Source organism: Alosa sapidissima, chromosome 15 (assembly GCF_018492685.1).
Source record: "Alosa sapidissima isolate fAloSap1 chromosome 15, fAloSap1.pri, whole genome shotgun sequence".
Lineage (NCBI taxonomy): Eukaryota > Metazoa > Chordata > Actinopteri > Clupeiformes > Clupeidae > Alosa > Alosa sapidissima.
Window position 1 is genome coordinate 5,719,216 of NC_055971.1, and position 27,729 is coordinate 5,746,944.

Genomic DNA, 27,729 nt, shown 5'->3' on the forward strand with positions numbered 1-27,729 from the left:
TCCGTGTGCTCCTGTTGCAGGCTGGTACGAGGGCGAGCGCCTCCGGGACGGCGAGAGGGGCTGGTTCCTGGCCGAGTGCGCCGAGCGCATCACCTGCCAGGCCACCATCGAGAGGAACTGGCAAAGGATGGACCGTCTGCAGGGGCTGGAGACCAACGTGTGAGCTGACCTCCAGAGGACTACTAAATACACACAAAGACTGGAGCTTCTCTATGAACTAATGGAGGCGTCATTGGCCAGGAGCTACTGTGGGACAGCTGTGATGCCACAGCCCAGCACACATCAAGAAGTGAGGCTTTTTAAAGGACCTTGAGAACCAGAGAACTCAGTGCTTCTAAACGAAGCTTAAGCAGAGCCAAAACTGCAGGCTCTTTGATGGGGCCTATATAACCATTAAAGATTATGGTGGAGTGAGAGAGGGGGGGGGGCACTGAGCAAGGGCAGATGACGATGTGTTTTAACTACCGAGTGCCTCTCAATTTCCCTTTGTAAATACATACCCAGCCTCAAACTTCCAGAGGAGTGCCAAAGGATGGTGCAATTTCTTCACAGCAAAGGAAATGTATTAAACCAAACCAGCTGCCACAGTGGCACTTGATTTCCCCAGTCCCCTCCCCAGCCCCAGTTGATTGTACAGTGTGATAGAGATCTATCTCCAGAGACTTGCTTCTCCCCACTTTCTGTGATGTTGGAATCAGCAGCTTCATTCGTCAGCCTGTCTGTTACAGCTGAGAAGTAATATCACAACTGCCCCACAGTGACCTGGAGCTGTCAGTGGGAGGGTTCAGGGACTGACTACGTGGACCTTTTACGATCCCGGAACTGGAAGACAATAAGGAAGTGGATAGTTTATGAGACGGACTCAAGGGCATGTGGAAGGAAGTGTCTCAGCTATTGTGATGATGTGAAGTGGCTGAGCGTCTGAAAGAATGTAGAAAGACTGACTAGATGAGCGTAGTCTTGGACAATAATAATGTAATGGCATTCTCACCCAATCTGAAGCTTTATGTATTTGCACTCAGGGACATATAATGCATACAAGACTTATGCTTAACAGCATTGTACAAAAATGAAATCTATAAATCTTTAAATCTGAAATGTTTTTAGAATTCTAGAAGATTGTATATTGCATATAGACATGCTCCTTCATAGCTTTTTATTTGTATTACTTGTGAACATAAGGAATGTAATTACCAATGTTGTTTTTCTCCACTTAGCCTAATTCACTCTTAACTGTATATTTGTCTGTGAAAATACTTGTATTAAACCAGCTTTACTCATACTAGTGGGCATATTAATTGAGAGTTATATCACACATGCACATGGGTCATCTTTAATAATGCAGTTTCATCAAAACCATTAAAAAAAAATGACAATGTGACGGGGCTTAAATAAAATAAGAGAAACTAATGACAGCTTTACAATGGTCAATACAAAATTCCTTTTTCTGTTTAAAGACTCACAACCTAAGCACAGAAGTTGCATTGATGTTTATTTCAGGTGTGCGTTCTTTTGTCTCCTAATGGAAAAGCAGATGTCGGAGTGAGTTCTCACTGGGCTCCTGGGACCTCTCTCTCACTCACAGAGCACGTGTGTGTGGCCAGGACCAGGAGGCCATGGCTGCACGCACGCTGTTCACTTCTGCTTCTTTCAGAGTCCAGTCCGCTCGCTCAGTAGTCATACTGGTCGTCGTCTCTAGGGGCAGCGCTCCAGTCTGTGTGGCCGCTCCTGCTGTCGGCCTCCTGAGTGGTGAGCAGGTCGATGATGGCGGAGATGACCGCACAGTCTTTGGAGCTGCGGTTACTCCAGTCAACCGGCTTTGGGTTCTTGATTTTCTCCTCCAGGAGGAAGTCCAGCTCCTTCCTTAGGTTCTGAAACCCAAGAATGTTACCCTCTTAGACAAGTCTAATGTCATGTAACAATGAGAGGAATCTTGAATCTCTCTCAAGCAGAGACATCAGTTGCAGACCAAATCAGATGCAGTCTTACTCAAGAACGCACTCGATCAAAATAATAACTGCCAGCTTTCTAGGTCATTGAGCTTGAGTGCATGAGTGAACTGACCCTGTTCATTGCGAAACACTGAGCATGTGTAGACCCACACTCACAAACCATGTTGAGAAACAGTGTACGTGTGCATAATGAACTAATTTGTAAACAGAATCATGCATGGACACATTCTACACACACACATTACTTTTTCCCCCATGGACACGGCCCTGATGTCAGGACACTCAGTATGGGCAGTCTCTATTTTTTTCACCAGAATGAGAGCTTGACAGAGGACACAGGCGATGGTGGCATTTAGCCCCAACCAGAGCCAAATTGCACAAAAGTGTCAACACAATCCATTATTTACAAACACAGCAGCTGTGTCTCATGGTGGAGGGTTGAGGCACCGGTGACGTGAGCTTACTTTGACTAAATGGGCGATCCGTGCCGGGGACTGGAAGACGATCCACTCGTCCACGGCGATGGTCTCCTGGTCCTGGTCCTTCTGGATGGAGATGTCCCCGCCAAAGAAGAGCAGGGAGAATGGAGACACCTCGGTGCAGTCGTACAGGAAGATCTGTGCCAGAGACAGAGACAGGGACACATGATGGGCATATTAACAGACACAGTAGGGCCTCCTTTTTGGTGTTAGGCACGATAGGATGGAGTAAAACACATCAATGTCATCACACCCGCAGGCAAAGCTAACCCCCTTTTTCTCCATCTCTCACTTTCTCCCTTTCATTTTCTCCCATCTCACTCTTTCTCCCATTTCACACTTTCTCTCTCTCTCTCTCTCTCTCTCTCCTGCACTCACTCTGTCAGTTCTCCCTGCGGTGTTTGAAGGGGGAGCCAAACAGCAGTGACTCACTGGAGGTGTGAATGTGCTTGAAATGTAGTCGGGCTACAAGCAGCACTCCCCACGCACTCCTCTCTCCTCCCTAGCCTACTCCCACGCACACTGGCTCTGCAGCGAATCAAAGGCTGGGAGCAGAGCCATGCTCGCTGTGTGAAGCCCACAGATCTGTGGATGGTCGGGTCACTGAACTCAAGCTGAGGGGTTCATATCCCTTTGAGTGTTGAGACTGGACTGAAGCGTGAGAAAACCAACCAATCAAAAGGTAGTATAAATGGTTTAACAAAAAAATATAATTTACAAACACAGCTGCTACATAAAGAAATAGAAGTAGGTGTAAATAAATACATAGTGGGAATTGTAAACAGGTGTTCATAGATTGAGGTAAAACAGTCTGACTCTGGCTTTTAATATTGCAAAGGGAGCAGGGACAGCTCTGGGCTGTGGTTTTCTGATCGGGCAGGTGATCAGACTCCTCCTGGCACAAAGCCTTCTGTTGGCCCTTGAGTCCTCCAAAGCCTACTCATGTCTCCCCTCCCCTTTATCTCTCTCTCCCTCTCCCCCTCCATTTTTCTCTCTCTCTCCCTCCATTTCTCTCTCTCACATTTCATCCAGCACACATTCTGAATGACACCTGTGCCATTTACAAGTCTATCCTTCCTCTCAAGGCTGCCCCCCCCCCCCCCCCCCCCCCGCCTTCCCATCATTGAGAGCTACACCACATCAAACAGCAGAGAACATTAAACACTATACTGAGACGTGACTCTGGGAAGTGTGTGCGTGTACATGTGCGTGTGTGTGTGTGTGTGTGTGTATAGACTGTTTCTCTTCTCTGCTCGCTGGCTTGCTTGAAACTGGGGGCTTTGATGTAAAGCTACAGCTGCTGAGGCCCACGCCGACCACGGCTGAATAAAATATGAAGGTTTCCTTAAAAACACGTCAGGCATCAAGATGAAGCCTTTTGTCCTTTTCTCCTCCTCGGCAGGCAGGTCACTTGCTTCACATAAACGCATAATGACTTTTCAAATGCAAATGAGCTCAAATGGGAAGCCGTCTCGAGTGCTACCGGAGGGGACGTGCACTGGTCACAACAGCTGTCAGGAGGAGAAGTGGACACCAGAGCCAGGCTCTTCTGCAGTCGTAAAGTTAGGGAGAATACGTACACTGGTCGTCCTCATTTTCAAGTGGTAGATGAGCCATGTGTAGCGGAACTCTCTCTCCTCTGCATTCACAGATTTGGGGTGAATACACACTTTCCCATCCGCTTTGGTGTACACCTTTGCCGGCCTGTGGAGGCAACACACACACACACACACACACACACACACACACACACACACACACACACACACACACACACACACACAAAGGTGAAAAAGGCAAGTGCAAGTGAACCACTTGGTTTCCAGGGTGAAAAACAGCTGTGAAGGAGAGGTGTTGTTTTTGTTCATTGCGTTCCAGCCTGTGTCCACTATCTGGGGCTGGTAATCAATAGGGGCTGACTGACAGAATTAGACCATCAGGGCTCCTTTCCCGGCTCTTGGTAATGACTTTACCGTGATGTCACAGGAGGAGCGCTTGCCTCACCATCAGTTTTGCGCCATGTCAAGACCGAGGCTGTGTGCTAAAAATAGACATGGGCCGAGACCCATTTGATTACTGACGTCAAAAATAAAAGGGAGGAAGAGAGAAATGGGCCGTGCAGGCGGCATGGAAGTGCTCCTCACTCTCTTTAGAAGTGCGCCTCTCTCAAAACACCTGCCAAAACACAGTCCTTTTGTTATTGTCAGCATCTTCAGCGCGTCCCAGTCATCCAGGCGGCCCTGTCACCACTAGGAAATGTCAGCAGCCCCCCCCAGTCCTCTTTTTCCATTTCCCTTTAGAACACCAACACAGACTATATTTAAAAGCTTGTCTTGCAGCATGTTGCCCGATATTGCCTGAATTCCAGTAGTTTGGCTTGAGACTTGTTGTCCCTTTTTAAAATGCACCATGTCTTTTTTTGTTATGGTCTGGCTGGACGAGCATTAGGCAAAATTAATCAGGAAGAATGTGCACTAGATCACCTCTAATATAGTTTATACTCCATTCTCTATACTCCACTCCACATAATTAACATCTAGCAATGGAAAACAATATAATAGTGAGTATAATTGTTGTGTTTACTCAAGTTCAGTAGATAATCACCATAACCATCCCTGCTTACTAATATAATAGAAAGACAAATGTGACCATGTCAAATTCCCCATCACTGACAGCTGACCAAATACAAATGACCTTTTTTTTATCCATTTCACTATTTAGTATGCGGTCTAATCTTTCATCTTTAATACGCCTATGTTGTAAAATGAGTTCAAATGAACACATGTTGTAGGGATGCCAGCCATGAGAAAAAAAAACCTGTCCTGGATAGGGTTTTAAGAGAGGCCATCATCTTCCTTTTATTCAAGGACGCTTCTGTTTTAACAGACAATTCCCCGATTCCCTTGGACTATAACAACTTTTCATTATAAAATACTGAAGGTCACTTGATCCACAACTAATCAATAGAACCCAAGGGCATCCACCGAATAATAGACCAGTCAGAGCTCATCATAATAGGCACTGTGAGTGGAGAGCCGACTCCCAATAAGTCCCCTGTCTCATGACTGATTTTATGCACACAGAGTGCTTCCTTGTGACCGTGTTTACTTACATGGGCCTCTTCTTGTTGTGGCTGGGTCGGATCTTGGCCACCTTCGGATACAAACCAGCTACAATGACTGCTTTTATGATTTTCTCATTCTCTATGGGCAAGATAGAGACAAATAGAGAGAGTGAGAGAGAGTGAGAGAGAGTGAGAGGGGGGGGGGGGGTAGTAATGAAATACAAAAGAGATTGAGGTGGAGGTTAAAGACAATGTCCACAATGCATGAAAATACAGGCTGTCTGACACAGAGCCGGACAGACAGATACACGTCCTATTCCGAAAGGCAATTAAAGCCATGCATAGAGGACAGGCAGGCCTGACAGCCTCACAGCCAAACGGAATAGAAATGAGTCATGCAGCTAAGCGAGGCTAACTCAGACAGAACGGGCTGCAGACCCAATTACTCAGAGAAGGCAAATAGACAGAGCTGGAAACTCCGACACAGCTCGGAGGCTTCGCCAAATTACCTGAGTTGATGTTTGCGCTGGGGGATTTGGGGTCCTTGCAGCTGACAAAGCCGGCAGTCAGCAGGTGCTCTGCAAACTGGCCCTTCATGTTGTGAAGCATCTGCATGAGAGAGACTCGGAGGAGTTATACACAATTCCTGTACGTGTACTGTAATGTATTCCTGTGCGTGTACTGTAATGTATTCCTGTACGTATACTGTAATGTATTCCTGTGCGTGTACTGTAATGTATTCCTGTACGTATACTGTAATGTATTCCTGTACGTAGACTGTACGTGTACTGTAATGTATTCCTGTACATAGACTGTATGTAGACTGTAATGTATTCCTGTTTTCCTGTATCCCTTCATCCCCTGTGTCTCATGCTGCTGTAACTGAAGGTCTCCCCACACTGAAACAGCTGGGAGTAGGCTGGAGTCTCACCTTGAGTGTGTTGACAGATAGAAAGTTGTCCCAGCAGTAGTCTTTCTCATATCTGTAGCCTCGTTGTTTAGCATCCTCCCAGCCCTAGAGTAGAAACCAAAAATCAAGGGCATGTGTTTTCAGATTCAATCAGATCAGATTTCCATCTTCACACTGGACCTCTTAAGCTACACAGGTGCACAGTTGCCATTCCCTTTGTCTGTGGGAGCTCACATAGAATGATGTTTATACCCCGCATCAGATACCACATACCACGCTTATACCCACAGAAATTCCAATTTAATATGACTCTAATTCTCTCATGTTTGCACTATTAATAACACTATTTGAGCACCTTCATGATAGCACTCTTGTATATCAGTGCACTCTTGTATATCAGTGCACGTTCATATTTTGATACAATACTTTGACAAAAAGTATTTCAGCTTGGTTTGCGTAAGTCATTAGCCCTAAACACCAACAGACTTTGTGGCAGACTAAAGGCCATACTGAACCCAACATTGTGATATACAGCACATAACCAGTTGATTACAGTTTTAATAATTCATATTCTCATTTCACTTTTGCCTCATCCAGTCTGTAGAGTGGTTGAAAAACAATGCAAAACTCTACCATCTCTGACCCCATGCTACCCTATTATTGGACCATAATATACTAGATTATAACATTAGTGTGTGTGTGTGTGTGTGTGTGTGTCCACCACATTTCAATTTGTCCTACGCAGAAACCCTCTCATTGCACATAATTACATGAAATTCAGGTCCCAATAGAAATGCATGGCACCATTAATGTCATATTCCAATAGAAATGCATGGCACCATTAATGTCATGTTCCAATCTTCAGCAATGAAAAACACTAAATTGTCTTCAATTGTCTTCTCTGCCAGCTGCACAATAGGAGCCGCTGATTGCATTTGCATGCGGCTCATTTGGGGTTCATGGAGAGTCCTCACTGCCATTCTCACTGCCATTCTCTGCAATCAATGTGTGTAATGGCAAATGTGTGTGCATGCATGTACAGTATGCATGCATGTATGTGGGCGTAAGTGGGTACATTTCATACCCAGAATGCATTCACAATAGTAAGATGGTCACTCCTGGAGTTCTTGGAAAGGACTCTCCTCCTGTTGTCTGCCAGCTTCTCCTTTCCCTGAGAAAGAGACAAATCAGGGTCTTTATATCACCAGCTCCATGTTATTGTACATGCACTACATGGTCTGACAAAAGATCCTTTGAGTATGTGTGTGTGTGTGTGTGTGTGTGTGTGTGTGTGTGTGTGTGTGTGTGTGTGTGTGTGTGTGTGTGTGTGTGTGTGTGAGCACCATTGGAATGAAGAAGGGGTCTTTAAAGCTGAGGCTGGCGGCGATGGTGAGCACGGGGTCCAAGCAGCCGAGCAACGCTCCGAACAGAATCATCTTGCCGATGTGAGGCTCCACTGGCATCCGCGCCAGGTGGACACCCAGAGGGGTCAGCTCCTCTTCTTTGTCAAGAGCGTTCTGACGGGGAGGGAGCGAGCGAGCAGGATGGAGAGAGAGAGAGATAGAGGCATAGAAAGAGAGAGAACACGTCAGTCTACCCACTGCTTTCGCCTTTTGGTTGCTCCTGTTGTTCTGGGCTTTGTTTTGGAGGCAGTTCCTTATGCCTCATTTGTTCCCCTGTCATGTTTCCTGCTTGTCGCTGTGCTTCATGTGCTCCCACTGGCAGCGCCGCACAAAACACACATCACCACGCACATCTCTCCTCACACATGCACACACACACACACACACACACATCACCACGCACATCTCTCCTCACTAAGGGTGGGCGATATGGACAAAAAATAATATCTCGATATTTTTTGTGATTTTGACGATAACGATAATTAGTCGATATTGTTTACAAAAATGTTTTTGTGAAAGTCTGAGTTACTTTACAGCTCATTATTTATGAATAGCATCATTACAATAATAACCAATAACCAATAACCTAACCTGTGACTTTTTAACCAAATCAACCAATGCATTGTCACTCTATGACACATTTCCAATTCTGTCCCCACTTGTGTGTGGCAATGACATGGTCTAGCCAGCTACATTAGAGAAGATGAATAGGCCTAACAGTTTCCCAAGAGAAAGTCTGAAGCTGAAGTTCCTTTCAAACCTTTACATAGGATTCACTGTAAAACTAAGAGCAGATCAACAGAGTAGCCTACATCTCAGTTATTTCCTTCTATGTTTTGTTTTAGAGCAATCACGTAGGCTAGCATTCCAAGTTACAGAATAGAAACTAATGCATTAGCTTATGGCTAATGTATATGAGAAATCCCATAGAGATGCTAACGGTTAGCATAATCGGTAAACGTAGATATTTAGAGCGAACTTCAGTCCATTTACAAAAGAGTTACATGAGAATAGTTATTTGTTTACAACTGACTATTAAAATACTCAAAGGCTAATGTTTTCTCTCCATATAATACCGTGTAAGAAAAAACGTGACTGTCTCATCAATGCTACTTGAAAAGAAGTAGCCGCATAAAAACCCAAGTAGGCTACTCTGGCTGCACAAAATAAACATTAGGCTGCGTGGGACAACGTTGTGACCCACTAGTGATCACGTGACACTTGCTCTGCTGCACTTCTCCCGCATAGCCTACCTCCTGGGAATGTATGAGTCTTCAGTGCGTGATTTCAAGTGTTTTTCCCCCATAAGTAGGCCTAATTTAAATACTCGATAATGTCAATTTGCACATCTTTAAAACAACAATCACGATATTATCGCAGACGATATATATCGCCCACCCCTACTCCTCACACATGCACACACACATCACCACGCACATCTCCCCTCACACATGCACACACACACACACACACACACACACATCTCCCCTCACACATGCACACACACACACACACACACACACATCACCATGCACATCTCCCCTCACACATGCACACACACACACACACATCACCATGCACATCTCCCCTCACACATGCACACACACACTCACATCACCATGCACATCTCCCCTCACACATGCACACACACACACACACACACACATCACCATGCACATCTCCCCTCACACATGCACATGCACACACACACACACATCTCCCCTCACACATGCACATGCACACACACACACATCTCCCCTCACACATGCACACAACCACACAGAGCTCCACACACACAGACACACACACACACACACAACTCCCCTCACACATGCACACAACCACTCATAGCTCCAAAAACACATCACCACGCACATCTCCCCTCACACAAGCACACAACCACGCAGAGCTCCACACACACACACACACACACACACACACACACACACACACATCTCCCCTCACACATGCACACACACACACACATCACCATGCACATCTCCCCTCACACATGCACACACACACACACACACACACACACACACACACACACATCACCATGCACATCTCCCCTCACACATGCACATGCACACACACACACATCTCCCCTCACACATGCACACAACCACACAGAGCTCCACACACACAGACACACACACAACTCCCCTCACACATGCACACAACCACTCATAGTTCCAAAAACACATCACCACGCACATCTCCCCTCACACAAGCACACAACCACGCAGAGCTCCACACACACACACACACACACACACACATCTCCCCTCACACATGCACACAACCATGCACAGCTCCAGAAACACACACACACTCACACACACTTTTACATTTCCATCTCCAGCAGTAAGGTCCTCTTACCAGGTCCATGAGGTGTGTTATGGCCAGCTCGATAGCCTTCTCTGAGGGGGGGTCTAAAGCCTTATGCAAGAAGGAGGCTATGGAGCCCAGCTTGAGAATCTGTGGAGAAACAGTAAACGCACACATACACTCACTCAAACTTCATTATGACAGGTGCACTGCAGAGTGCTGTAATTAGCCCCATACTAGCCACATTGGGTGTAAACTGCAGAACACACTGCAGTGCCCCAATAGCCCAATGAAACAAAACCAGATTGTGCTTTAATCAGAAAGAACAAAGAAAATAAATGAATTCCCACATATAGCCTGACCTTGTGTATGGCCCTCACAGCTGAAGAAATTTGGCAAAATCAATGTATAAACCCCAGTTAATAGGCGGGAAATGACAGTACTTGTTTATCACACCGGTGGGGTGATCCATTCAATGTGTGTACAACCCCCACACACCTTGATAATATGAGACCATGTGGCCTACTTAGCATTAAGTATGGTGGAGTTAGATGCAGATGTGTACTGTACAGTATTAATTATACGAGTATGACTTACATTACCTATCAACTATATTGCATTGTCACGCACAAATCTATGCAAGGGATGTTTTCCTCTAGTCGCCTAATCAGGAATGAACCGGCACTTCAGAACCACCTGGGGGTGAAAACGCCAGGAACGTGTTTCATCTGGCCAGTACTCACACACCAAACCAGACGGACACAGATCCACAAACACGAGAGAGAGAGAGAGAAAGGTGGAGAGTTAGAAAGAGAGAGAGAGGTGGAGAGTTAGAAAGAGAGAGAGAGAAAGTCTTTATTTTTCTGATGCAAAGCAAGAGTGTGTGTTCTGCGTTCTGTTTGTGATTTTAAGAAGCAGACCCATCTGGCGAAGGATTTGTGTTTATGATTCACAGCAGGTTCTGTCTGGATCTACCAGAGGAAGTGCAGTCTTCGGGATCTGAGCTTCACTTTGCATGAAAATAGCTTAGTGACGCACGATTACAGCAGGTAATGAATAGCATTTCTAATCCTGATGTACTCAATTCTCAAGTTTTACTACATCCTTTGTGTGTGTGTTTGTATGTCTGTCTTTGTATGTGTGTACGTGTGTGTGTGTGCATGTGTGCATGTGTGTGTGTGTATCTGTGCCTGAGGATAGGGCTGTCAGGTTTAAATAGGTGTGAGCACAGTATTGGAGTAAGTGACACCCCTAAAAGGTGTGCTTAGACAGCTCTGAACAAGCACCTCCACAATAGCAGTGATTAATACACCCATTAATCCATTTGGCCATTACTGCTGTTCCCTCAGACCCCATTAGAGCCCCAAACACAGACGAGGTGTTTAAAAGGAGAGAGAGAGAGAGAGAGAGAGAGAGAGAGAGAGAGAGAGAGAGAGAGAGAGAGAGAGAGAGTGAGAGAGTGTGTGTAAGACAGACAAACAGCTGCAGAGAGAAAGAGAGAAAGAGAGAGAAAGAGATACAGAAAGAGAGACAGCGGTAGACAACAACACTGAGTGGTCATTAAGGGTGTGATTTGCCACAGTTTGGAGAGATATCATTAAGAGCCCCATCCTGCACATGCACTCACACACACACTCTCGCACACACTCACACACCAGCCATCCCAGTAAAGCTGCAAGTGAGATGCAGGAGTTGTGCTGATGGTGTTGGTCTCTTTGGGCCACACCTTAATCTGCAGGCACAGCTCCTCCAGTGGGGTGCGCTGGATCTCGGGCAGCTGGTAGCTGTCCAGCAGGCTGGCCCGCAGGCCGTTGTACAGGTGGTAACACTTCCCTGGAGACACCCTGAAAACACACACACAGTCACAGATCTGCATTCAGATACATACATTTATACATCTCGCCATTTAGCGGACGCTTTTATCCAAAACCACTTCCAAAAAAGGGGAACAATGAAGGCACGGAGTGACAAGGACACATGCAGGTAATTGATTCTATACATTGTCCCTGGCAAACGATAGCAACTAGGGATGTAATGATATGTTCAACTCACGATTTGGTACAATTCAAGATTTTAGTTCACAATACAATTTTCTCACCATTTTTTAACAGAGTAAGCTGCAGACAAATTATGACTGAGAAACATTTATTTCATTTATTTCTTTAAAATGAGAGGAACACAAGGTCTAACCCATGTGTGCGCAGGTGTCCCATGTAATGCACAGCTCCCTGAGAAGGTTATTTTCAATTAGAATAATCTTTTGACCAATCTGACTCCAATTTTACTATAATTACCAATCATCATACTGACGTCTTAAGTCGAACAGGGGAAATCAAAAGCAGCGTATACCCTATTCTGTTCAAAAATTGCATTGCGATTCACTTTTTATCTCAACCGGTTGTAATCTTCACAACTTTCATACATTAGCTGATTCACAGTGCATAGTTACATCTCTATTCTCTATAGCACCTATGATGAAATGTGTAATGCAAAACTTTTTACTTAGTGGTACTAAGTTCTCTACTTTTTGCCTTTAAACCCCTTTTGGACAAAAAACGCTGAGGACAGTCAGAGAATCACTACCACACACTCACACACACACCCTCTCTCTCACTCACTGTCTCACACACACACACACACACACACACACACACACACACACACACACACACACACACACACACACACACACACACACACACACACACACACACACACACACACAATCCCATCAACTGAGTGAGATGGCAGGAGATAGCCAGAATGGGGAAGAAAATGAGTGAGAGGGAGAGTATTAATGCAAGCTGAGGGATTTGAAATTCACGGGAAAGAAGAGAAATGGAGAGGAATGGCGAGTGGGTTTGCCAGTGAAGTTTGCAGGTGTGGGTCTGAGAGCGCTCATGAATAATGCACACACACTCCGGGCTGCTGTGGAGACAAAGCAAATGAGCGACAGGAGCTACGGCTAAATGTGTGAGTATGCAGACCGTACTCTGGCAGCTCGGCTCATTAGCGGAACTGCTAGTACTCAAAGGAGGATATAGACAGAGTTAAAGAATGGAAAAAATGTCAACAGAGGGAAAGAAACTGCACAGTGATGGAGAGATGAAGAGATTTAGGTGGAGAGAGAGAGAAAGAGGCTTGATCCAATTTAAATGCTGAAGGTTGTACATGTGAATCACCCTAACCCATCCAACCCCATCAGGTCTCAATACATAGACAACAACTTAGCCATCACTCCCCAACTCTCTCTCTCTCTCTCTCTCCCTCTCTCTCTCTCTCTCTCTCATACACACGCCCACCTCATATCATTTAACATCACAGGCAGATAAAAGCTTTAAATGTGTGACTGGAACAGGGGCACTCATTTCATCTGTCAGTCAAACAATTCCCACTACATACACACACACACACACACACACACACACACACAGTAGGAAGCACGCCGGCTTGCTGTGGAGCAGAGAGGCAACACCGACTTGAGGACAGATGGAAGTCCCAGTGGCAGGGCCTTTAAAAGAGCACACTCACTCAGAGGAAGGAGCAGGACAGTAACGTGAGAGAGGACCAGAGAGCGACTGTGCCCAGCACTCACACTCACCATCACCATCACAATCACAATCACAATCACAATCACAGCATAAGGAACAGAAGGAACAGGCCTGTCATGCTAAAGCATGGAGAGGGCTCCACAATCCACATAAAAGTGACATTTTTCCAACATTCTCGCTTTTCTTTCGTGTCGTTGTAGACAGAGATGATGGACAGAGGAGAGACAGGAGAGAGAGAGAGAGCCAGTGGGACTGGACAGAAACAGGCAGAGCTGTAGGGGTCAGAGGTGAGAGCTGAGCTACCTGCCAGCGCGCCCTTTCCTCTGCTTGGCGTTGGCCAGGCTCACCCACTCGGGTGTCATGGTGCTGATGTTGTTCTGGGTGTCAAAGTGGGTCTCCTTAATCTTGCCACCATCTATTACGTACACCACGTCATCTATGGTGATGCTGAGAGGGAGAGAGGCAGGCAGAGAGAGAGAGAGAGAGAGAGAGAGAGAGAGAGAGAGAGAGAGAGAGTGAGACAAATATGCAAGTCAGTTATTTTGAGCGTCCCGATTTGCCCAATATGATTATCGTAACATGCATTTCGTAAAATATATATTGCTGTCACTGCCAGCTTTTTCTCTTCGCTCTAAAGAGTCTAAGATATCGAGAACGTGAGGGAGGGAAAATCTCTGCGCAAAAAACATGACAGATACTTATTGCCAATGGTAGGGACAGATGAGCTTAAGTTTAGTTCAAAGGCAAATGAACACACCAACACACACACGGGGAGCTATAAATAAGCCCATCAGTGGGCATGAAAGCCCGTCCATTTGAATGCAAGGCGATGCGGAAGTGTGGGGTGTATTTTGGGTGAGGTCGCTGGAGCCTGTTTGAAAGCGCAGCAGAGAGACGCTGCGCCTGCCGCAGACTCATTAGCCGTGCTGTGTGGCCGGCCCCCAGGGCTGACGGAGCTCCCGGATGCCGTCATTAACCCCCGAAACCTGACGGGGCTGTCAAGCAGCTGCAATCCACGTGAGCGAGACCAGCAAGACGCAGCATGATCCCGCTTCAGCACTCACAGAGTGACGGAAGCACAGGCATGCACGCACACACACACGTGCACACACACACACACACACACAGGTGCTTGCACAGACACATACGCACGCACCATGCTCTGAATCCTCATTTGAAATTTAAGGATTTTCTAAATTGATTTCCCCCAAAAAGCAGTGTGTATTTGCTATTAAACTGACTTTGAAAGCCCACTTTAATGTCACACCCAAGAGCCCTCTCTGTACACTTGAGTCTATGTGACGAGGACACTCCATGAGCCCTACAATGCAATAGCATCTGAGTGATTTAAAAGCTTTAAAAGCTGTTTACTCTTCATTTCTTTTAATTATAGTTTTACTATACATGATATTTATAGTCTGTGTATTTGATAACCTGTATTATTTTACAATGCTGTGTCTATTCAATTCTTTATTTGATTAGTTTAGAAAAGCAGATGTGGATCACATTAAATTGCTTCGACACGTGCAGCACATTCTCACAGTATAGCATGACCCCTTATTCACACACCTGGTTTCAGCAATGTTAGTGGCAATCACAATCTTCCGGACTCCAGGTGGAGGTCTTTTGAAAACCTGAATGGGGAAAGATCATGAAATTCAGCTGAAATTCAGCTTCCCTGGGACAAGAGGTGCATAGAAGGGAGAATAAGGGGCTCACCTGGGTCTGGTTGACCGTGGGCATGAGAGAGTGGAGTGGAATTATCACAAACTTATCTGGAAAAAAGGACCGACAGCACCCATGTTATCAATCAGAACCTGACACAAACTAGATTTGTAATTGACATGCTACAGACTTGACCCGTAAGCTAGAGGCCTTTTGATTGACATTTAAAAAACAATCACAGACAATTACTTCTGCAAGACATGTACTAAACACACTGACTTATTGCAGTGTGATTCTGTGTGTGTGTGTGTTTACCTGACTTGAACATCTGCTGAGCCATAAGGAGGTCATTAAGACCACTGATGTTGTCCCACCCAGGCAGGAAGACCAGTATGGCTCCTTCCTGAAACACACATACACACACCAGATTATGAGATCAAAGCGTCCCATGAAAACACACACAGACACACCTAGGCATGCTCTTACACACAAACTAATGCACACGACAAGACAGGATATATTCTCAAACAGCCCTTAATATAAAGCCTGATCAAATCTATACCTGCACAGCAATCTATCCATGGATAAAAGGCTCTTCTGAACACATGCAAATGAAATGCATGTCGGAGACCATCAGGTAGTGCTTGAGATGTCCTACAAACCCCTCTGACAAAGCCGGGCTGCTACTTGCGTCATGCGTAATGGCTGCATTTGCAAATGCCCACTTAATCGTGAGAGAGGAAAATATTACTCAGAACAAAAGGGCAACATGAGTCAAACGGGAAGACGGACGACTTTTTTCTCCAGGACAACAGCTCCGTTACGTGACTCCACACACACGTCCGGCTGACCTCACGCAGACAGAGGAGCACCTCACAGGCAGAGTGGAGTGGGGAGAGGGGGAGAGAGAGAGAAGGAGAGAGAGAGGGGGGGGGATTAGGAAGTATGGGTGGGTGTGTGTGTGTGTGTGTGTGTGTGTGTGTGTGTGTGTTGGGGGGGGGGGGGGGGGGGGGGGTTGAAGAGTGCCGAAAGAGAAATCCCAGAGTGGAGTGACACTGCCACCTCATTTTGAATTCATCCTTCAATTTAGACCAGATGCTGTATGATAGCAATAATTTTACGGTTAAAATTAATAATAATTTAATTTCTAGACTAGTTTCAGTTGGCCATGTGGCCCTTCTTGGTTTAAAACAAAGACACCCTCCCCTCCCCCAATGAAATGCTAATGTACTGGTTCTAAGGGCTATTAGGTCCACAAGACAAAGGATGTTACCTTGATATAATGTATCCATGTGTCATGAAATGTAAATATATTCATGTTTGGTATCATTGTAATAGTCTCAGTACAAGGATTGTAATGATTTGATTTTGAGAATGTTTGGAACATTCTATAAGTGATATTTCTGATATATAAGATATCTCCCCTCATGCTATTCAGATAGGTGTGAAGTAGGTGTGTCTGATGCTTACTGTTTACCATGTTGTTAGTCTCTCTGGTTAAAAAGCGTCAGCCAAATGTAATGTAATGTAATGTAATGTAATGATGCCAAGTGGAGAACCAATCACGTGGGATTGTTTTGCCGCCATTTCTTCTTTGTTTAACCCATACAAAAGTGATGAACTTGCATTGGGAGACTAGAACTAGATGGGGGACTGAAGAAGAGAGAGAGAGGGTGATCCAACAGAGGCCATGGCCTTGTGCCATAGGCTACATAGACCATTTTTTTGGTATCCTCTCTGCGTGTAACAGAATAAACCTGATTCCTGAGTTTTCCTGAAGTTTGCCAGTCTAAGATTAATATTAAGTAATTATTCACCACAATTACTTTCATGTATAACATTTAAAACACAAGTCATCACGACATCATGAGCTGGTGTGTGTGACGGCCATAGGGGAACATATGGAGGTGCTGGGGAAATAGTGTGTGTGTGTGTGTGTGTGTGTGTGTGTGTGTGTGTGTGTGTGTGTGTGTGTGTGTGTGTGCACCTGTATGAGCATGTTCGTGTGTACATCAGAACTCTTCCTGACCCACTTTCCACTTCCTTGTGGAGCCAGGCTGACATTAAAAGGCACACGATTCCCGAATGCTATGCCTAATTAATGATCATTAATCCGTGGCTTCCGCAGAACCCGTCATCCCCCCAGGGTGCCAGTGACGTGTGTGATGTGATGTCACCAGCATCATCCCCACGGAGCCCTGTCCTTCTCCTGCCTCACACCTTCCTCCTCCTCCTCCTCTCATGGTCAAGACAGGGCAGGCGGCTGAGGAGGACAAGGCCGGGGAGATCAAGGGGAAGATAAAAGGCTGCCAGAGTCTGTCCAGTGCCCTTTTGGCAACCGTGCTGAAGAGCATCTGCCCACGTGCTCTCTCCTTAACAAAGAGCCCTTAACCTGGACGCTTCCTCCGCCACCTCACACAAGGGGACTACATTCACAAAATGCACACACAAGAAATTCATTAGACATGATACTGCACTGGGGCCACTTAAACAGACTTGACACCCTCTTCCACGCTGAACATGAAATATTTCCCAACACACGTTTTACTTAACCAATGAAACGACAGATGGTGCATAAATTCCCACTGCTGTCAAAACGGACTTTTCTTCTCTTAATCAAGTAGACATACAGACCAAAACTTTATTTTAAAGCTGTTATATTTTAGACACGGTTACCATTCCTAATTCACAAAATAGATAACAGACAGATCCCTTCTTCTTCTATAACCATACGCAATCTTTTTCAACTGCTACAGATTTTGCATGCTAAAGCAAATGGCCATTAGAAAGGGCACAGCATGGAGGGAAGACGACTCTCCTCGATTATAAGAAGTCTTGCGGATCGCGCCTCCTCTCTAGAGTACAGAACTCTGGGCGAACATCCAAGCAGGGCAGCAGCAGCAGCAGGCCTGGCGTGGGTTCAGCTAATGAGATGAAGTGGCATCTGCACAGCTGCAGTGCTCTGGCAAGGGACGGGCCAGCCTCGCCTCCTCCCCTCGCCTCCTCCCCTCTCCTCCTCTCCTCGCCTCATCTCCTCACCTCGCCTCATCTCCTCACCTCGCCTCACCTCGCCTCCTCTCGCCTCCTCTCCTCACCTCCTCCCCTCGCCTCACCTCCTCCCCTCCTCCCCTCGCCTCCTCCCCTCGCCTCACCTCCTTCCCTCGCCTCCTCTCCTCACCTCCTCCCCTCACCTCACCTCCTCCCCTCGCCTCCTCTCCTCGGAGAGGCCTGCAGTGCATCTTCATTACGGCAGGGCGTAACGTCAGAGCAGACACCCTTAAGCCCTGGAATCTCCTTGCGGATAAGAACCTGCACCACTGATCAAAGAGTGGGAGGAGGAGAAAAGAAGGGAAAGGAAGGGAGTGAGAGAGAGACTGCAGCTGAGGAGAGGAAAGGACTGTCAGGATTGAGAGAGAGAGAGAGAGAGAGAGAGAGAGTGAGAGAGACGGGCAGATAGGAAGATCACATACGTAGCATCTGTTAAGCTCTCCTATTAACAACCAGCTAGCTGCCAATAAGCTCCTGCTGTGGCGGTCCGCACCCACTGCACCCCCATCTGTCTCTGTTCACACGCTCCCTCTCACACACACAGGGCGAGCGTGCAAGACACAAAACACATACACACAGAGAAGCAAGCGCACTTGACACACACACACACACACACAGTACTCACATCCTCATTCAGCACGATGTGTCGGATGAGTGCTGCGATCAAATCCAGGTCAATTCTGTCATCGTCATCCATCATCTCCATTACGTCAATGGTGCTGTCTGAGTACCTGCCAATCACAGTCCATCATGAGAACCAGCATCTGTGCACTCAACTACAAAAAAAAAACTACACTCCCCATCCCCAAACTACAAACATTTCCCACAGTCTAGATAGTGTCACAAGATTGATTTTGTGCTGATTAAACACATAAGACTAGTCAGCCATGCCATGATGTTGATACATTTTTCACTGAGCACACTGAGAACCTTTTCAGAGATGTAAACAATGGTGCTGCGATGATGATATTGACACTGGTCTTTCTCAAGCGTCCTCATAAATGTGATAACCTTATCAGAGCGGCCAGAGTGTTTGTGCTCTGCTGTGTGCTGTGTGAGGGGTGACTGACTTGTCTCTGAGTGTGCGCGCGTAGCAGGGCCAGCTCTCCTGGTACTCTGCCTCCTTCTGCTCCTTCTCTGGACGCGCCACCTGGCCTTGCATGAAGCCCCGCTTCCACCTGGGCCTGCGCTCCTTCTTCTGAGGTCGGTACCTGAGCAGCCACACACACACAGAGAGCCCATCACACAACGTCTCCGTGTTGTTTGAGCATGGAAACGGCTTGCAAAGTGAGCATGTGTGTTGGAGATCTGGATCAACAAAATCGGCCAATTCTATCCACCAAGTAGGCAACACTTCACGCACGATCACACTTGCTCCACAATAACATGCCAATTCTTCGTTATCCATGAGATTTTCTTTCTTTAGAAAACCACAGATTTTGTGTAAGATGGAAAATAACTTGCATGCTTTTACACAAAGTGACACATTCTCTCTGTAAAAAATAAAAGCAAACATTGAGTGATTATTTAATATGAAGTCTAGTCCTTCATGTCCCATTTGTCCTAATATGCCACGTGTCAAAAAGTAGAACCATAAAAAAATGGTCTTTTGAAGTAAAAAGCTGACAAGCTGTACTTATAAAGAGCTTTATTTATATGCCTATTCCCTCCCACCCACCCACATACCAATCACCCTTTCTAGTGCTTTATTTCAGGAAACAATCTAAGGACGTTTGGAGTGGCTGTCACCAAACCATAAAGGTCTATCAGTGTGAGCTGGGCTTGGCACGGCATGGCATGCAGGCCCACGTGGCTGGCTGGGTGAGGCTAGTGGCGTCTAGTGTAGCTAACCTGATCATCTCTACCACGTCCTCCAGCAGATACTCCTGGACTGGGTATGTGAAGCCAGGAATGTGAATCATTGGGCAGTTACCTAAAGGAGGGCAAGAACAATGGAAAACATTGGTCATTGACAAACAGGCGATTTGTTAGTTTGAGTGCTAGTTGACAATTAGTTGTTTGATTGATAAAATGTCAGAAAATGATAAAAAATAAAAAAAATAACGGCAATCAGTGTTTCGCAAAGCCCAAAATGATGCTCTCAAATGCTTTGCTTTGTCCACACCAAATATATTTTTGTTTATCGTCATAGAAGAGGAAGTAAAGCTGAAAATATTAGTTTAAAAGGCTGCAATCGGAGAATTTTGAGGCATTCTCATTAAAAGATTGACACAAAACAATTAATCTATTACCACATAATTGGCGAATAATTCAATAGTTGACAACTAATCAATTATTCGCTTAATTGTTGCAGCCCTACAAAATGCAAACAGACATTTTACAGTAACAACTCAGCTGGCTGGCTCTGGCTGAGCATCCTACACTGGATGGAGCAGCATGTGAGTCACTGACTAATGCGCTGTGCATTGGCGTTGTAATGGGGGAAAACTGGAATTGACTTGTCAGGGTCCAAATCAGGGGAGGGCCTTTGAGAAGCTTGGAATAAAGTGTTTGGTTTTGGTGCCCTTTATTTTAATTAGTTGACTAATTTAGTTACATGCAAAAACAGTAGAAGGAAGCTCTTTGAAGTAATTCCACAAAAAGCCATAAATGGATTAGTCCCCTCTGCACTGGATACCTCTCCTATATAATTAAGTGACAACAAATCCTGAAGCACCAATTTCAGTGAAACAGCAACAGTAATACTTTCTTTCAAGAACTGCTAACTAATTTCTCACCTAAAAGAAAGGCGGGCAGAGCACAAAGCTTTAGCCTCTTGAGTCATAGTGTCCTTGACTGCATTAAAATGTCCATTAACATGGGCCATGCTAAACTGCGTGAATATCCCTATGATGGTTCATTAAAGAAACCAACTGATTTTTTCAAATGATATCTTGGTCACACCTATAATCATAGACAAAGGCTAAATATACAATTTAGATAATAAGCCTACGTTTTTACATCAACATAGGCCATCTTGGGGAAAGATAGTGTTGTCTTAAATATGATGCTCAAAACTGACACTAATTCACCATAGTAAAGTAACTGTAGACTACAGTGTCTTGAGTAAGGAGGGTTGAAATGTGGTCTGGGATCACACATGTATATCATACATTAATTACATCACTACAGATTAACATATGGCTCAATTTTGTTATAAAAACATAATTAAAAATCAAGATGCTGAGGGATATGGCTCAGGAAAGGGGGCCACAGACACTGCTGATGTACAGGGCCCAGAGTTTAGCGCTACGGCCCTGACGCCGTGTGAGGGAGAGGCAGACTGCGAGACTGAGACTGAGGGATTTTAAAAATTGGAAACAAAACTCGCTCTTGCTTCAAAGCGGGAACAAATCTCATGGCTGAGAACAAGACTTCTTTTTCTTTTGAAGCCGTTTCAATCAATACTTTGTTTGTTGTTTGACTACATTGGAATAAAAGGCAGACAGATTCTCACTTGCTGTATTCCAAATGGAGAGCATGAGCTGCTACCCTGACTGGGATTGTGCATCAAACTGTTTGTGGACGTGACTTTTCATCAAACTTTAGTAATGAGGCATCCCTTGGTTATACCCTCCATTCTACTAGTCAGTTTTCCACATTAGAGTCTTTTCTCACCAAAGTACTTGCTGAATTTCTCTGCGTTGAGCGTAGCACTCATGAGAATCACTTTCAGGTCATCCCGGACCGACAGCAGGTCCTTCACGATGGTGAGAAGAACGTCAGACTGTAGGTTTCGCTCGTGGATCTCATCCAGAACCAGGTGGCTAATGCTGGACAGGTGTCTAAGAGTGGGTGGGATCAAAGAAAGAGGACCATGTTGGCTATTTTGAAGCATTCAAGGGAGAGAAAATTGTAGCCAGTTCTGCATTCAGGTGTATTTTAAAGACTGTTATAATTAAAGCAACATTTATTCGCTAAAATACATTTTAGTCTTTACTATTTACAATAAAGTGTGTGTGTGTGTGTGTGTGTGTGTGTGTGTGTGTGAGAGAGTGCGAGAGAGAGAGAGAGAGAGAGTGAGAGTGAGTGTGAAAGTGAGTGTGAGAGTGAGAGTGAGAAAGAGTGTGAGAGAGAGAGAGAGAAAGAGAGAGGGGAAATTAGAAGAGTGAGAAAGAAAAACTTTGAGCAGGAACCCTAAAGAAAAAGAACATTCAAGAGCCTTAGTTTTAGTACCCTTTCTTGATCATCTTTCATGGTACATCTAACAAATCATGCATTTTATAGAAACAAAAACTACTATAAATATTTACAAATGATTTATGTTCATATGAAAACATGCCACAGGAAATATTTCCTGTCTTGTTTGAAGGCTTTTATGTCTGTGTCAAACAAGCGGCACTGTGGAATACAGGCATCATCACAGTGCAGGTTGCAGGAGCACAAAAGCAGCTACAGACCTTGGGCTTTCTCTAAGTCTGCTTAGAGTCTCTACAGACCTGCAGAGGCCTGATAAACCTGAACCTCATCAATGATGCTGGGGAGAGAGAATGACAAAGCTAAGTGAAAAGAAGGAGAGTGAGAGAGTGAGAGAGAGAAAGAGAAAGAGAGAAAAAGAGAAAGAAAGAAAGAAAGAAAGAAAGAAAGAAGAATGGAAGAGGAATGAATGGGAGGAGGACACTCACGAATCAGAGCGGAGCCACTGAAGAATAATGCCCGTTGTACAATACAAAACAGAGCCTTGTTTCCGTGGTAACCGGCTGAGAAGCAGAGCCAACAGAAGGGGTGGGGGAGAGAGAGAGAGAGGGGGGGGGTTGATAATAGTCAAATGAAAAAAGCACAGAACAAAACAATTAACACAACTAATTTCAGGTCGATATTTTTTACATTCACCATAAACTAAAGCAATTAAAATAGAACCCACAAATTCCATTTTTTTTTAACACGAACAAAATGTCCATTGCAAACATGCATTTTTCTATTTGCAATCTCAGGGCATAGATCAGTTCAGAAGAGTCTTTTATATGGACAGGTGGCGAATGAGGAAACGGAGGGTGATAGTGAAAGAGAGAGAGAGACAAAGAGAGAGGGAAAGAGAGAGAGAACGACAGAGTGAGACAGCCAGACAGACTGACAGAGCAGCCAGACAGACTGACAGAGGGAAGGAAATAAAAAGACAAGACACACACACAAGCCCTAAGGGTCTGGCAGACACACATCCCCATTCCTCCTGCCATCATCTATTATTAACTCCTCCAGCCTCACACCCCTGTGCTCATCACAGCTCTCCACACTCCCAGCCTCTCCACCTGCTTGGCCTCCTCTGCCGCAGATTAACAGTGTCACACTCTCAGCTCCCTACCATGATCTGTACCCGGCCCCATCGATCCTCCTGCAGCCTTCATCAGTCCAGCTATTGCTCTGTGGCTCTGAGGAGAAATGCACTCACAGGAGCCTGGAGCCTGTGATGCTCTACCTGGAGCCTGCCTGGCCCCGCCAGACCAATCACGAGTGCATAATGCCCCAGGTTCAAACAACTGCAAAAGCTACAATTCAGCTAAACACACAATGCCTCCATATAAGAATGAACATAATGGAATTTTCCAGTGATGAAAATAGCAAAAGCTGAAATGAGATAAAACGGTGGTGAGGATTATCAATAATAAATTCACTAAAAACAGCAACTATTGATTTATGAAGGCTGGGGTTTCAGCTAATTTAGGATGGGGGCTGGGGCTGTTCTTTCTCCCAGAAAGCACTTTCCCAAATGCACTGAAATGACTGGCTACTCAGGCAGATATTAAATACTGCAGTTCACATATATGTGAACCTCTTTAAGATTCTGGCAAGAGACTGCTTTGCCATCAAATATGAAATGCAACACGTACACTGCCTACTGAGCCTATACAGCCAGAACAGAGACAGAACAGGGTGATTAAGGAGGCGGAGGATTAAGGTGGAGAAATTCATTTGGGAGATTTGAGTGTCTGATGAGGACAGAGGATGTGAAGATAAGTCAACGGTTCACTGTGACCATCAGAGTTCCATCTCAGATTAAGAAACATCCTAGCCGCAATACGAGACGACAAGAGGACATAAAGTGGGAATAAGAAGTAAGAAACCTGGCTGTCAGATGATATCTTACAGATTGAAAGTGAGTAGTTTAAAAGGGACAGAGCAGCCGAGATAGGCCGAGAGACTTGAGAATGACATTGCTTGAAGTCAAAAGGTTGTTCTATTTAGGTCAGGATGAATGCACTGTAATCAGCCACCTTCTGATATACCACAGGCTCTCTTCCCTGAGTGGTGGCACTTATGCCCCAACCCCCCCCCCCCTCCCACACACACACACACACACACACACACACACACACACACACACACACAGCCCAACAGATTCCACTCAGCACCAGAGCATGATGAAACTACGTCATACACACACTCTGGGAGAGGTGGAGAACATTAGATATAAAAGAAGAAACATTAAGAAATATTAACACAAGCCATGGGCCATCTATGGACAAAGTGGACCAGACAACCCAGGGCTTAAATTTCCCTGCGGGATTGCGGGTATTGCACATAATTTGCAATCCCGCAACTCTAGCCATCATAATGCGAGAAATTCCCGCATACACTTTTACAGCCTGTCTGATGACGTTAATATAATTATGAAGTGGCGTGAATGCGGTATATATACACTGACAGTATATATATCTATGCTCATCACCAATGTGCACTCAATTAGACCTACACACCACATTAAAGATATGCCTAAGTGTTATAGTTTAAACGTCAATATGAAGCATTCAAATGACTAAATATGTTTAGCTACTAGTAATTACTAGTAAAATGCTATACATTAAAAAAAACCATTATTAACTAAATACACTCTATATGAATTTAACATTGTGTGTGTGGAGAGAGTCAAGCAGAATCTAGGATGTCCAGTGTTGTGAATGATCCCACTACAGTATATATTACTGATGACATCAGGGTGGTGGGGGCCCCAAAATCAAACACATTTTTTAAAAAGTATCGAAGAAGTATCGAAATCGCAATTCTTGACTTGGTATCAGAATCGAACCCCCCCTCCCCCCCAAATTGTGTAAATCCCCCCTACATGAATAACCTAAGGGGGGAATTCCCCCCTATTTTGAAAAATGAATTTTAAGCCCTGCAACCTGCAGGTATCTTCCAATGTTTCACACTGAAGCTGAACATATAGCACCACACACGACCGCCATCGTGTTCATATAGCACTACACACGGCTAGGTGTGACCAAAATGTGGGTTCCTTTACGTTTCATTTGAGCTTTTTTTACACCAAAGACCACCGAATATCTGACCATCATCATTTTGCCCCACCCTTATTCATGACAAAAGCACAAACCAGATATCATAACTTAACAATATTCCTAAACGTAGGTGATTCACCTCTGCAGTCGGATCTGGTACCCACAAGAGTTTCCATTGCCCACGCTCTCAGCCCGCTCCGCAGACACCCTCTCTGCAACCTGCATGGAAAATGGCTCTTAGTGATAGAACATCAAGCCTACACACATATTATCTACATAAATGTTACAGCTCAATCAGCCAGTCTGAGTCAAAGCCATCTGCAACCTGCACAACTCTGCAATTACAGCTACAAAGCAAAACAAGGTCACACAACAGGTTCAGTAAACAACTTCTGAAAAGATTCTTATCTGCTGACAAACAGCCTGTGGATGTCCAGACTTCAAGCGTACCGAGATAGCGCTGATCCGGCGTGGCTGGGTGCATACCACCCTGCAGAGAGAGCCCATGCCTCTCTCGATATAATCGTCCAGGATAAACTGTGTGACCTGAGTGGTCTTCCCACAGCCAGTCTCCCCGCTGACCACCACAACCTGGCTAGCCTGGATTAGCTGCACCAGCTCCTGAAAGACAAGCGAAGACAACAAAGGTCTGTCAGCTGGAACTTCAAGTAGGCGGTCAGAGTGTGTCTAAAGATCTATGTGACAGTCGTACCTCTCTCATTCCATATGATGGGAGCTTTTCCCGGAATTTCTGGAAAAAATAAATAAATAATCCAACATAACAGCATAATGTCAGTTTCAGTATATATGCATAGGCTACACTGTATAGGGAATAACAACACAAGAAAGGTGAGGTGGGGTTTCTTACCAACATATCTAGATATTTAGTGTCAGTCCTTTTTATCTGCAGGTCTTTCTTGAGCTCTTGGTCAAGGGTTGGCTTGCGTACTATGTCCTGAAACAGGAATTCGAGATCTTTGTCCCAGGTCGTCTCATTTTCTTGCTTGATTTCCTTAATTACAGGTTTTGTTTCAGGTACTTCCTCAGGAGGTTCATCCCCATCAAAGTAACTGAGTACACATGAACAAAGTCACAACACTTATATTGGTTACACAAACTTGCCATGTCAACAACAGTGATTTGAGTATTTAATGTATGCAAGTCATTACCCCACAGACTTCTCACCTGTGATGGCTCTCCTGTGGCTTGGACCTCCAGCACTGTGATGTGGAAGCGCCCGTGTCCATGCCAGCTCCGCGGGGCACTCGTTGAACCGAGTTTAGTAGTTCAGTGATGTGCTGCTCTCTCGATTGATCCATCTGAACCACGGCTCTCTACAAATTACAAGCGTTATATAATGAGCTATCCACCACTATGAGTAATCACCACGTATCTATAGATACTAGTGTCTAATCTAAGAAATACTCACGGATTTCCTCTCCTGCTCGGATCTTTTCACACCACCCCATTTGGCGTACCATAAGCCAATCTCTCTGCCTTTCAGATGTGGAGGATGTTTACCCCGTGGACCACTTCCTCCTCCACGTCCATGTTCCTCCCGTGATTCCCAGTTCCCGGAGTTCCTCTGATAACCTCCACTACTCGACCCTGCTCCACGCTCCCATCTCTCTTCGTTTCCATCGCCAAACCTGCGACCTCCTCTTCGTCCTCTCCTGCCACCATAACCATAACTCATGCCGTCCACAACAGTGCAAGGACTCCCTTGCCTTTCCCTAAGTATATGTTAACCGCACTAAGCATGAATTATCGTTGGCCAAATTCAATTCAATAGCCTGTTGGCTAAAACATATCAAGCGCATTCACAGTTAACGTTACTATGCACTTCTTTTTGCTGCTACAGTTCATCAGATGCTAACGAGATGACACACTTGGCAGGGATATGTTAATCCGTGGCACTGCGCAAAAAGGTCTGAGCGGGGTAAAAGAGAATGTATGCTGGATTATTGGTGGTTTTCGAATGAAAACAAGTAATCAAATAATCTAATTTCACAGCAAACGCTAAATACTATGTTGACTTATCCAGCTCTCAGGTAAAGAGAAAGCAAGAAAAGCGCACAGTGATGACATCAT

General features: G+C 45.2%; 2 protein-coding genes across 2 annotated transcripts in view; one reads left to right on the forward strand and one right to left on the reverse strand.

Moving 5' to 3' along the window:
• Positions 1-1,282, forward strand: part of LOC121684147 (rho guanine nucleotide exchange factor 26-like) — a 28,862-nt gene extending 27,580 nt beyond the window's left edge. Inside the window, exon 15 of the mRNA XM_042064101.1 lies at positions 21-1,282. Within this exon, the coding sequence (XP_041920035.1) occupies positions 21-163 (143 nt within the window). The 3' untranslated portion in view covers positions 164-1,282. The remainder of the gene's footprint in view (positions 1-20) is intronic.
• Positions 990-27,729, reverse strand: dhx36 (DEAH (Asp-Glu-Ala-His) box polypeptide 36). Its single transcript, XM_042064098.1, has 25 exons — positions 27,068-27,729; positions 26,824-26,972; positions 26,507-26,708; positions 26,351-26,389; positions 26,089-26,259; positions 25,778-25,857; positions 23,029-23,103; positions 22,022-22,188; positions 20,255-20,336; positions 19,474-19,614; positions 19,029-19,134; positions 15,671-15,758; positions 15,410-15,465; positions 15,260-15,324; positions 13,994-14,137; positions 11,866-11,983; positions 10,191-10,289; positions 7,749-7,922; positions 7,490-7,576; positions 6,427-6,510; positions 6,005-6,104; positions 5,544-5,634; positions 4,012-4,135; positions 2,417-2,569; positions 990-1,871 (listed from the first exon to the last, which is right to left on the reverse strand). Exons 1-25 carry the CDS (start codon positions 27,332-27,334, stop codon positions 1,671-1,673), a joined length of 3,063 nt encoding a protein of 1,020 aa, XP_041920032.1. The 5' UTR covers positions 27,335-27,729; the 3' UTR covers positions 990-1,670.

What these genes read in the sequence shown, in the direction of transcription:
- dhx36 (XM_042064098.1), bottom strand. Translation starts at nt 27,334, where the DNA reads ATGAGTTATGGTTATGGTGGCAGGAGAGGACGAAGAGGAGGTCGCAGG. An exon ending in ACTAACATTGCTGAAACCAG is followed by an intron (nt 14,138 to 15,259) that starts GTGTGTGAATAA and finishes TCTCCCTCTCAG; the next exon opens with CATCACCATAGATGACGTGG. An exon ending in TATCTGTCAACACACTCAAG is followed by an intron (nt 6,105 to 6,426) that starts GTGAGACTCCAG and finishes TCTCTCATGCAG; the next exon opens with ATGCTTCACAACATGAAGGG.